General features: G+C 52.1%; 3 protein-coding genes across 3 annotated transcripts; all 3 read right to left on the bottom strand.

Moving 5' to 3' along the window:
- Positions 1 to 1922: 1922 nt before the first annotated feature.
- Positions 1923 to 3538, bottom strand: LY79DRAFT_513237 (uncharacterized protein; the record flags this gene model as incomplete). The annotated part of the gene is made up of 3 exons (XM_060554464.1): positions 1923 to 2626; positions 2682 to 2771; positions 2836 to 3538. 3 exons carry the CDS (start codon positions 3536 to 3538, stop codon positions 1923 to 1925), a joined length of 1497 nt encoding a protein of 498 aa, XP_060415312.1.
- An 880-nt stretch (positions 3539 to 4418) lies between these two features.
- LY79DRAFT_513427 (uncharacterized protein) lies at positions 4419 to 5739 on the bottom strand (the record flags this gene model as incomplete). The annotated part of the gene is made up of 2 exons (XM_060554491.1): positions 4419 to 5600; positions 5665 to 5739. The coding sequence occupies 2 exons, from the start codon at positions 5737 to 5739 to the stop codon at positions 4419 to 4421; spliced, it is 1257 nt and encodes a 418-aa protein (XP_060415311.1).
- Positions 5740 to 6620: 881 nt separating this feature from the next.
- Positions 6621 to 8111, bottom strand: LY79DRAFT_513252 (uncharacterized protein; the record flags this gene model as incomplete). The annotated part of the gene is made up of 1 exon (XM_060554470.1): positions 6621 to 8111. One exon carries the CDS (start codon positions 8109 to 8111, stop codon positions 6621 to 6623), a length of 1491 nt encoding a protein of 496 aa, XP_060415310.1.
- Between the last annotated feature and the right edge of the window lie 1648 nt (positions 8112 to 9759).

The following is a 9759-nucleotide window of genomic DNA, read 5'->3' as shown; positions in this document are numbered from 1 at the left end:
CAGGCCTTTCACCACTCTTGTTGTCTACAGGCAACATCGTGCGCCTGCAGGAGTGTTCTGTAGCCTTCGGGTAGGCGGCAAGTGTGTGTCATAACCTACGAGAGGCTGTTTCTTTGTTTGCTCTGTAATTAAGTAGAGAGACTTTCCCTTTTTAACAGGAAGAGGGAATCAAACTTTTCCCTCTCATTTCGTCTCTGTTGGCGTATTTAGTGGCGGTCGTCTCCAGTCTTCTACGTATATGTGGCTCTCGGTTTCGACGGTTGGTCAATCGTATAGCGAAGGGTCGAGACGGTGAATTAGAGAGTGAATCAAGACCTGTTCTTCGCCTCCTCTGGGACAATGTTCGTCGCTTTAGATAAGATTCAGAACATACGTGTCGAGGAATTGACTCAATACATCTTCAACAACCTCACAGTGAACCAGCAGAATAGTAAGCTTTCTGCCCAGTAGACGAGCTCTAGGTCGAATCCAAAAGAGAGAGGCTAAAGGGAACTCGAAGTCCTAGTAGCTGCCCATGCCTGTACCATATTCCAGGCCTGGATCGGTTTGCTCGTGTTACTTTCCTCCGGCAGCTTCTCTCCTTATTCCAGCCCCCCTCTACCCGCTCCTGGTTCGTATCGTTCTACACATGGGTATCTTAGGTCTAAAATACTAGGTCATAAGCCCGGCAACAGCACGAAAAATATCACCGTCTTTACACCTCCCGGGAAGTAGATTCCAGAATCTATTCAAAACGGGCCAGGTAGAATCAATAACGGAGTAGTTCTCCTGCCATTCGGGTCGGAATGATTTGAATTGACATCAGCTACGATTCACGGCAAAAAAAGTGCTGGGGACCTACCATACTGGGTAAGGGCATCGTGGGGTGATCCCAATTGCGTTGCTAAAAATATGATCTAGTTCTCATAGTTCAAAATACCAACACGACTCCTATTGTCGACCCTGCCTCCAATATAACGGAATCGGAGATAGGAATGGGAATAAAATGTCACAGTGATGAAGGTTTCGCGAGACCCGTCGAGGTGCGGGAATGGGAGATGTGCAAGCAGTCATGCTCTTTACCCAGCAACTACACAACCATCGTTACGAGGTTGGTCATAGACATTCCTGAACTTCCCATGAATGCACAAGAAAGGGTTCCTGAACGGATCGCATAATCTGGCAACGGAATCGCTCCCGCCCCTAGCCATTTTCACGGCCACCAGCCTCCGGATGGCTCTGTCATCGCGGCGGCATTCACTTGAAGACCAGATATGACTTCACATAAGGGCCAGCCCTTCGACGGATAGATAGATGACGCAGATTCAAGATTAAAGCCCCATTTCACATTACCTGCAGCTTATTGTTAAGACCGACCGCTTAGTAGCCTGGTTTAATACAACACCGAAGAGACGGCATAATGCACATACAGGCGAGAGAGGTAGCCACGAGGGGATGCAAGCCCGCTCACATCCTATAGGCACGCCACATCATAAATATTGCAAGGGAGGTATCTCGGTTGATTACCTATCTACATAAGTAGAGCCAAATACGGGAAGGAGGATGCCTACCAAAGGCTTGAAGTAAAAAAATGTAAGAATTGACAATGGGACATCGATTCTGCCGGCCTCTTGCTCCATCGGCTCGTATACATGCCTGCTCATGCTGGCCTGCCTTAACAGACGTTCTGCAGCATTATCACAGGTAGAAAATAAAGGATGATCAGCCTCCGGACCTGCTTGATTCCAGCCCCCAAGTAACTGCTTGCTTTGGCGCCTCGAATGCCGCTTGAATGGCCGCCTCTGTATCTCGATGTTCGGTAGGCCTCACCCGTCCGCGTCTGCTAGACTCCTTGCCTGGGATGATTTTAATGAAACCTAAGGAATTCGTGGGATTGGCAGGTTGTTGCAAAGAGGCGTAGGCTAGGAGCCGCGATGCTGAGCCTATGATCCACCCCGTCCAGTCAGACCCTGCGTGTCTGGGTTGTTCGACGATGAAGGGACCGTTCTACCCAGAACGTGATCCTGATCGATGGTTGCTGACTTTGTCATGTGCATGTAAGATCTCTGACCGTTTGCGGACCCAACTCCAGCCCGAATTTGCCGTGGAATGTCGTCATCTCCAGGGTCGAACGAAAAAACTCTTTTGTGCCGGTGAATCCTAGAGGACCCCCGGTTAGAAGGTTCCGTTTGGTTGTCAGATACTGTCGTTATGACATGTGGGTGAGCACGACCCGACCGCCCACCAGCCATTATGTTCGTAACAGCTTCTCCGTGTTCCGTTGGACTGAGGCTGGGGGTTTCCCCAAGGGCGTTGTCAGGTAGCTGACTCAAGGTATCATGCTCCTGCGGCGTGCTGATCGCGAATTTCGAGACGTACGAGGCTTCGCTTCGTCGTATGCATGACGATTGGCGAGACATTTGGTTCGTCCAAGGCCTGGCAGAAGACTCGGGTGTCCTCTGCAGCGGTTTCAATGTGGTGTCCTCATCCGACGAGCTTGTGTCAAGATTCCGAACTATGTCTACAGGATTCAGGGACATGTTCTGTCTGGCATGCTTGATGACCCGTTGGCGCTTTCGCTGAGCCTTCACCAGCTCCTGACTTAATTCGACATCTGCGTTGTCATCCAGTTTCGGCTGCATCGATACTGAATTTTTAGCTTGCGTGCATATAGAAGAAAAGAGCCATTAGAAGTAGCTTACAGAGAGTCCGATGGGTCTGGTGTGGGTTCTCAAGGACTTTCGGAACGCGCGTAGTTTCCATGCTGTCAGGATTGAAGGCGCCGTACATATCTAACCGTCAGTTAGCGGCTAAAGAAATGCACTGGTGATTGGACTGCTTGTAAGTAACACTGACCTCTGTCGGGACTGCTCCTGGCTTTGTCAATCTTGGCCTTGAAAATCTTGGAGGACTTGGCGCTCCTGTCCACGATGCTCTGGGACCTGGCCATGACAACAGCACCGACGCCTTCAGGGGCTATTTTGGCGAGCACCAATTCCATGCGCTTGATCTCGGAACGGAAGTCTGCCTCCTTCTCCTGCCATTCGTCAGACATCTTGGTAAACTCCTCGAGGCTGCGCTGCTTGGTTTCCAGCTCCTCTGCAAGAGCCTGCTTCGTCTTTTTGAGCTGCTCTTGGACACCCCAATACCCTTCCAGCAAGTGCAGAATGTATGAGTTGTACTCTCTCGGCACTGGGTCAAGGACTGGCTTGGTCATCATGATGTAGTGCAAAGCATCCACCATTTGGTCCAAGGACATTGGGGCCTCTGTTTGAGTTTGATCCCGGTACCAGATAGTCTCGTTCGGTTCGACTGGTGAGGGCGACAGCCGGTGCGAAGATGACTGTGAAATATCGGATCTGATGCTGGGGCAGGCGCTTCCGCTTATTCTGGAAGCACTGAGAGCATCAAGGCTTGCAATGCGCGGGATTGCTCTCCGCTGCCGCGGTCTGAATGGTAGAACATCTAGATGTGCCAGAGAATCCTCGTCAGGTTGTACGGAAGTCATCTCCGGGCCCCTTCGCTGAGCTTGTAACGGTTTGAAGAAAAGCTCAGCCATGTTTCTCCACTAGTGATGGTTGTTCCGTTAGTGTTGTCGAATTGGTTCCTGGATCAGTTGATAGGGACCCCGTGAGTCCGGGGCACAGAGCCTCTTACTGAATATGGGTGAAGGCTTCCACGAGTTGACTGCTGAAGGGAGGGTAACAAAGCGTCAGGGTATAGAAAACCCTTTATCCATGAAAGCCACGACGTACTGATGGGATGATATAATACGGCCGCGAAAACAATGTTGATATGGCACTTCCATGATGTGGTGGAGGAAGGAAGGGAGGAAGATGGGTATCTCAGCCGGGACTTTTAGCATCGAACTTGGCAGGTATGGATTGATTCCACGTCTGTGTGCACCTGCTCCTTCCCTCGCGCTCAACCATGCGTTCCAATCCTTCCACCCGTTGTAGATTTTCCGTGTTGTCCATGCTGTAGTTGTCCGTGAAATATCCCCGTTAAGTGTTGGTTTCTCTTCTTATCTTGGGGGCGAGAATACAGAGAGATCCGAATCCAAACAGCCAAGCAGACGAAGAGATGATAACCGCAATCCCATCGACCAAGCACCGCCAGTTCCCCCACTTACGAACTCTATCGGTGGCCATTTCACCAGGGTCTACAATGCCTCGCCTCTCTTCCACAGGCAGATTGAATGAGAAGATGATGAACGATGCTCTCATTCCACCGTAAAGCCCACCACAATCTGATACTCTGGTGTCTGATGAGATGTGTTCTGATGTTTCACCATGGCACCCTGCGCCAGATTTAGGATGTCTATGGCACCTCTACGAGCCATTCAAATACACTATTTTTCCACAACCGTTGTGAACGATCACTCCCTACCATCCTTCTGCCAGCAGAAATTTGGCTGGAGCGTAACAGGTTTTGAAGTGCTAGGAGAATAAATCCTCAGCCTTCTGTCGCCTGCGGCCCCGGCCCTCCAACTTGTCGGCAAAGAGCTCCTTTTCTGTGTTGCCGCTCCCAAAGCGATCAGGAAACAGCTCCTTGACGCTTGCCCCCGCTGCGCCCTTGATTGTGAAGCCAGTGTCGACGCCCTGTTTCAGGGCTCTGCCTCGTATGTCAAACAGGTCCTTTGTGGAACCTCCCTCGTTGCTTACTGACAAGTTTCGCTGCATCAATCGTGTAGTCTCGTCCGTACCATCCATGACTCTGTCCATGTGTGTCTGGCCAGCCGATGAGCCCTTGGTAGGGAACAGCTCTTTGGCTTTGTTGTCCCTGGCCAGACGCTCTTTGATACCGGATGCTCTCTCTCTGTTGCTGGGCCTCGAAATACGTGCTGCCTCCATATCCATTGCTGCATCACCGTCGATATCCCTCTTGGGCGACGCTGAACGGTTTCGTTGACCCCTTCCTCCTGCTGGTCCTCGACCCGGGAAGAGTTCCTTCTCCTGATTACGAGACGTGTAAGAACGATCTCCACGCGAGCTCGAGCCTCTGGAGTGGGATCGTCTTCGCTGCCGTGCAGCTCTAGAATCGTGGTCTGCCAATGTATCCTCGTCATCGTACATGCTTGCATGGAATACCTCGACGCTTGATTCTCGGTCTCGCCGACCTCTTCCGCGGCCATTACGGCGGTAGTGATCGTCCCCACTACGGTCGCGGTACCTATTTCTGCTTCCATCGCCTCGCATTCTCTCCTCGGGGTCAAATTCGGGGTGGAAAAGATAGAATCTGCTTCTCTGAGCAGCACCGGGTGCCTTCTTGTCCGAGATCATAGCAAACCGGACTTGCAGGTTGACGTCTGGCTTGAATGCCACAGCCTTGGCTGGAATGGTCTCGTTGATGGGCAGTTGTGTCACATCGGCGATCTCTATGGCGCTCAAGGCTTTCAAAGCGTCCTGTGCCGAAGACTCGGACCCAAAGACCAGGTTCGCAGACTCATCGTCGATCCATTCCACCCTGTTCATGGGGCCGTAATGGTCTTTCACGTATGTCTTGATATCGTCCGTCGTCAGTGTCTCCAGCCCTCGGATGTGGACCTTGTTTGATACTAGGGTTGGGCTTTCTGGGTCGCGTTCGGTCGTAGTAGGTGCCGTACCAGATTCTCTGATGTTCTGTTATGCCCAAGGTCAGCAAGAAAGAGGACCGATGTGGGATACGAAGGGAGTCATTGCGTACCGTGCTGTCGGAGATTGTGACGTTTGGAGGGGCAAAGCCCTCAGCGATATCGTCCATGTCAATATCCCAGTCCATGATCGCTCCGGTATGGCTGTGAGCAGTGATGGTGAAAGTGATGTGTTGGAATTGGGGAAGTGGAGGGCAGAAGGCCGAGAAGAGTATAGGGCAAGGGGGAGCGATACAAACTTCCTATAAAAAGAAAGAGCGCTCGAAGGATATGCTTCCTAGGGGGTTTCCCTAGAAGACACTCGGTATCCGGGCGCGTTGAGCTCGTGTTTGTCGTGAGCTGCGACGGGGAAATATGAATGATTGGCGCTGAATAGTCGTCGGAGCCTCGGCCGCTCAGCCACTGTGGAGAATGAGGCTGGCGGCTGGTCGACGGCGCCCTTGCTGTTTTGGGACAAGCTTGAGTTCTTAGAGCCGGACCGGCTCCGGACTTCACTAACTACATTTTAGAAAATGAAAGTAAGAAGTTATCGGCCGCCCGGACAGCACCCCCTCTGGCACAGTTCTGAAAGATAGGAACTGCAGTCCGCCGAAAATGCAAGTTATACAGCCAACGTATTCACTCACTCCAAGCACATTAACAAGACCCAATCTAAACATAAAAACATAAGTTGGAGATACTGTGTATTTCTGCTGTTGGTATTATTTTATCTGCTTACAAACCTGCCTACCCAATAATATGACAGATAAGCAATCCATCTTCAGACCAAACTAATTCAAATGGGTATAAGAGTCCTCTAACACATTAGGCCATCCGACCTCTTTTCTATCGTATCGCACCTCGGACGACGTATTGCGTATTGCATGGGGTTAAATCAAGACCGTACCATCTGTACATCACCCACCTCCGTCCCGGCCTGCAGGGGAGAGTTATTATTTAGCCCCGATCAAGCGTCTACAACGTAGTCATTCCTATACTCGCCGTGAAAGGAAAGGATATCGCCGACGTCTTACACCGTCTCCAGTTGTCGGTGCGACTCAATCAGTGTAGGTAGACAAGTAGTCCTTGGATTTTTCCTCCGGGGATTGTCTGTTTCATCGGCTGTCGCCGAGGGTGTCAACGCGGTTGTTCGGGACATCTCGGACGCAGTGCGTTTGAGACTCGGAAAACTCGGAACAATGTCACCAGCTGAGGGCCGGTCGCTTTCATCCATAAGGTCGTCCCCAGTTAGGTTGACTGGGTCTAAGAAAGGATCGTAAGCCCAGCAGTCCTCAAGTCCATCTATGAATTTGGGAGAATTTCTTAAGAAGTGCCACGAGAGCTTGTCCTGGCGCATTGCGATGTACAGCGACTCGATTTTGCCACTGGGTTCGCAAACGCCACAATGCTTTCGTAGGAACGCGAGGTCGTAGTCACTGTCGACAAGTCTAGGCTCAAGCGGCCGTAGCATTGGAAGCCCCTGAAGTCTTTCAGCGTCGCAGAGCTTTGCCTTTAAAGGCATCCATGGCCTCCCTTCTATGAGACCACCAAACGACCTAGCGACGGCCTCGATAAAGGAGCCACAGTCGGAACCGCCAACAACCACCGTCCGATGAAGACCACGAGAGAGACAGCGCTTATAAGCGTTGGTATCCCTTTCGAATGGAAAGGGCTGAGAGGCTGTCGGAAGCAGTGAGATATGTACCGTCCAGGCGTCGCAAGTCCGAGAACTGCCGTTAGGATCAGTGGTGCTGGCATTTGGGGAAGCATGAGGCGCTGAATGCATATCCCTCAAACGACTCTGAGCTCCGGTCTGAATAGGTGGTGTAGATGGAGGTTGCCGTGGGCAAACGGGCCTTTGGATATCGATACGCATCGAAGTCATCGCAGCGTCAGGATCTATGTGCTGACTGCCTCGACTGGCCAATAAATCATGGTCAGACTCCAACTGTTCCAGCCTTTCTTCCATGCTCTCATCGGCATCGAATAGCTCCATCTGTCGATTGCTGACGGTTCTCAGCTCGTTGTCGACATTGTCTAAATGACTCGACTGAGACCGCATGTTTTCTTGCAATTGAGAGGTTTGCCGCTCCAGCTGTTCAACAGACTGCCAGACTCTGTTGATATTACGATATGACCCTTTGATTTCCTGTCTGATCTCCTCCCGACTCTTGTCGACCAGTTCCTCCAAGTCGCTCACCCTAGTGACGACGGTTCCAAGACCGCCCTGCCTATGTTGGTCCAGTTGTTCTTCGAGAACCTGGAGACGCCGCTTCAGTAGCTCAACTTCTTGTCGGGTAGCGGATGGTTCCGGGCTCTTGACGTGATAGCAGGCCATGTGTCCGCAGTCACAGCTTGCCCCAGGCATTGAGCGGTTTAGAGAAAAGTGCACACATGCACATCGCTGGCCCTTGATACCGGGGGTCAACAAAATATAGCGGCACTGGCCTTGAGGTAGATTCTCCTCGTCGATGCGGCCAATGGGGCCCTGCGACGTTGAGGGAGAGGAAGTCGCCGACATCAAGATGACCAGGATTGCTTGAAGCAGGAAGCCTTTGGGGCGAAAGCGGGGACTGCTAAAACAGCGGGAGCAAGACGGTAAATGGGCTTCAAGTGTGCGAGTTATCGTCGACAACGTTGAGCTTCAGCACAACTCTAAAAGGGTCGAGCGCGAGACTGAGAGCTGAGCGCAGTACAGATGAGTAGTCGGTCCATGGAACGCGTGGTGTGTGGTTGCCGAGGGGCGGGCGACAGTAACTGGTTGAGATGTGATTTAGTCGGTGGGAACAGGGGCCAGGACAGCACAAAGCTGGTGAGTTTGGAGATGGTCAGAAAGCGAGAAGAGAGGGTGGTTTGGTGCAAAGAAGGCGGGGGCAACGGTTCCTTTAGATACCATGCAGTGAGTGATAGGAGACAAGAAGCGGGAGGTAGCGGTCTGGGCCAAGTGGGCCCGGGGATCGATGTCTGTATATTGTTGATGGACGTGTCTGCGGGTAGGTATCGCTATTACAAGAGTACCGAGTGGCGAGGGTATAAGGAATTGCAGGGACTTATTCAATGGAACTGTAGATGAGATAGAGTGTCAAGAGTCCTCGTGTCGTTGACAAGGCAGCGGTTGTGAGAGACATGGAAGGCGACGAGGCAAGCTGCTTGCGAGCGAGGTTGAATTCGAAGGTAAGGGCGAGTGTAATGGTGGTGAGAGTAGCGGACCCAAGAGATGGTCGTGGATGAAGACAAAAAAAGGTTGGCCATGCGGGAAAGAAGTAGGAGTGGATGGAGATGGAGATGGAGGGGGAGGGGGAGGGCGTCTGGTGTTGCGTCGGAACGACAAGGGGGTGGGAGGATTGGTGGGGTTTATTCTTGGAGCAGATCGGGAAGGGGAGCGGGTTGTCAAGTTTTGCTGTTCTGGGACCAGGGGGGTAGGGTCCCGATGAGGCGTAGGCAAAGGATATGGGACAAGGGAAGCCTGAAGACAGACAAATGGGAGGGAGAGGGGAGGTAGATGCCGTTCAAGGGGCCGGATTCGTAAGGACCAGGGGGGATGAGGGAATTAGATACAGATAAGATGCCTTCGGTTCAGTGAGCAAGCGCACTTGGCGCGTAAGTCAACCAAAACCCATCAATGCACACTCAGGAAAGTAACTAAGCACTTGGGACCGGTTTTCCGTGCCTGACGCTTAGTGGAGATGAGGGCGAGCACCTGGCGCCGGAACGGCCTCGAGTTGGTTGTATTCCTGTTTAGGGGAGAGACCCAGAACGACATCATACGGGGAAGCGGGAAGCGGGCAGGCGGGAAAGTGGGTATTTGCGCGGGATTGGGGGGAGTGAAGGAGGGGCGCCTTCATTTACCTAGGTACAAGGACAAAAGGTATAAAAAATGGGAGCTTGCCCATCTCGCAGTGTCCCCGCCCCCGGCAGGATACCACCATTAGTGTACGGGTAGGTACATGTCAGTTATCAATCAGCCAGTGCTCTGTAGCTTTTGCCCTCAAACGATGCCGCCCGCAGGAAGATGTCGTGATCAGCTCTGGCTCTCTGTTCAAATGTCGGGCGGGCTGGTATTGACTGGGTAGATACTCTCGTGAGCTAGAGATAGCATCCGACACGATAACTCCCACACTTTGCTGTCGCAGCCCACCTTTTGCGCCCGTTTGATGGTCCATGGGCCG

This window comes from Colletotrichum navitas (assembly GCF_030913465.1).
Source record: "Colletotrichum navitas strain CBS 125086 chromosome Unknown LY79scaffold_22, whole genome shotgun sequence".
In the NCBI taxonomy this organism is placed as follows: domain Eukaryota; kingdom Fungi; phylum Ascomycota; class Sordariomycetes; order Glomerellales; family Glomerellaceae; genus Colletotrichum; species Colletotrichum navitas.
Note: the sequence above shows the minus strand (reverse complement) of the source record. Positions and strands in the feature narration are given on the sequence as shown.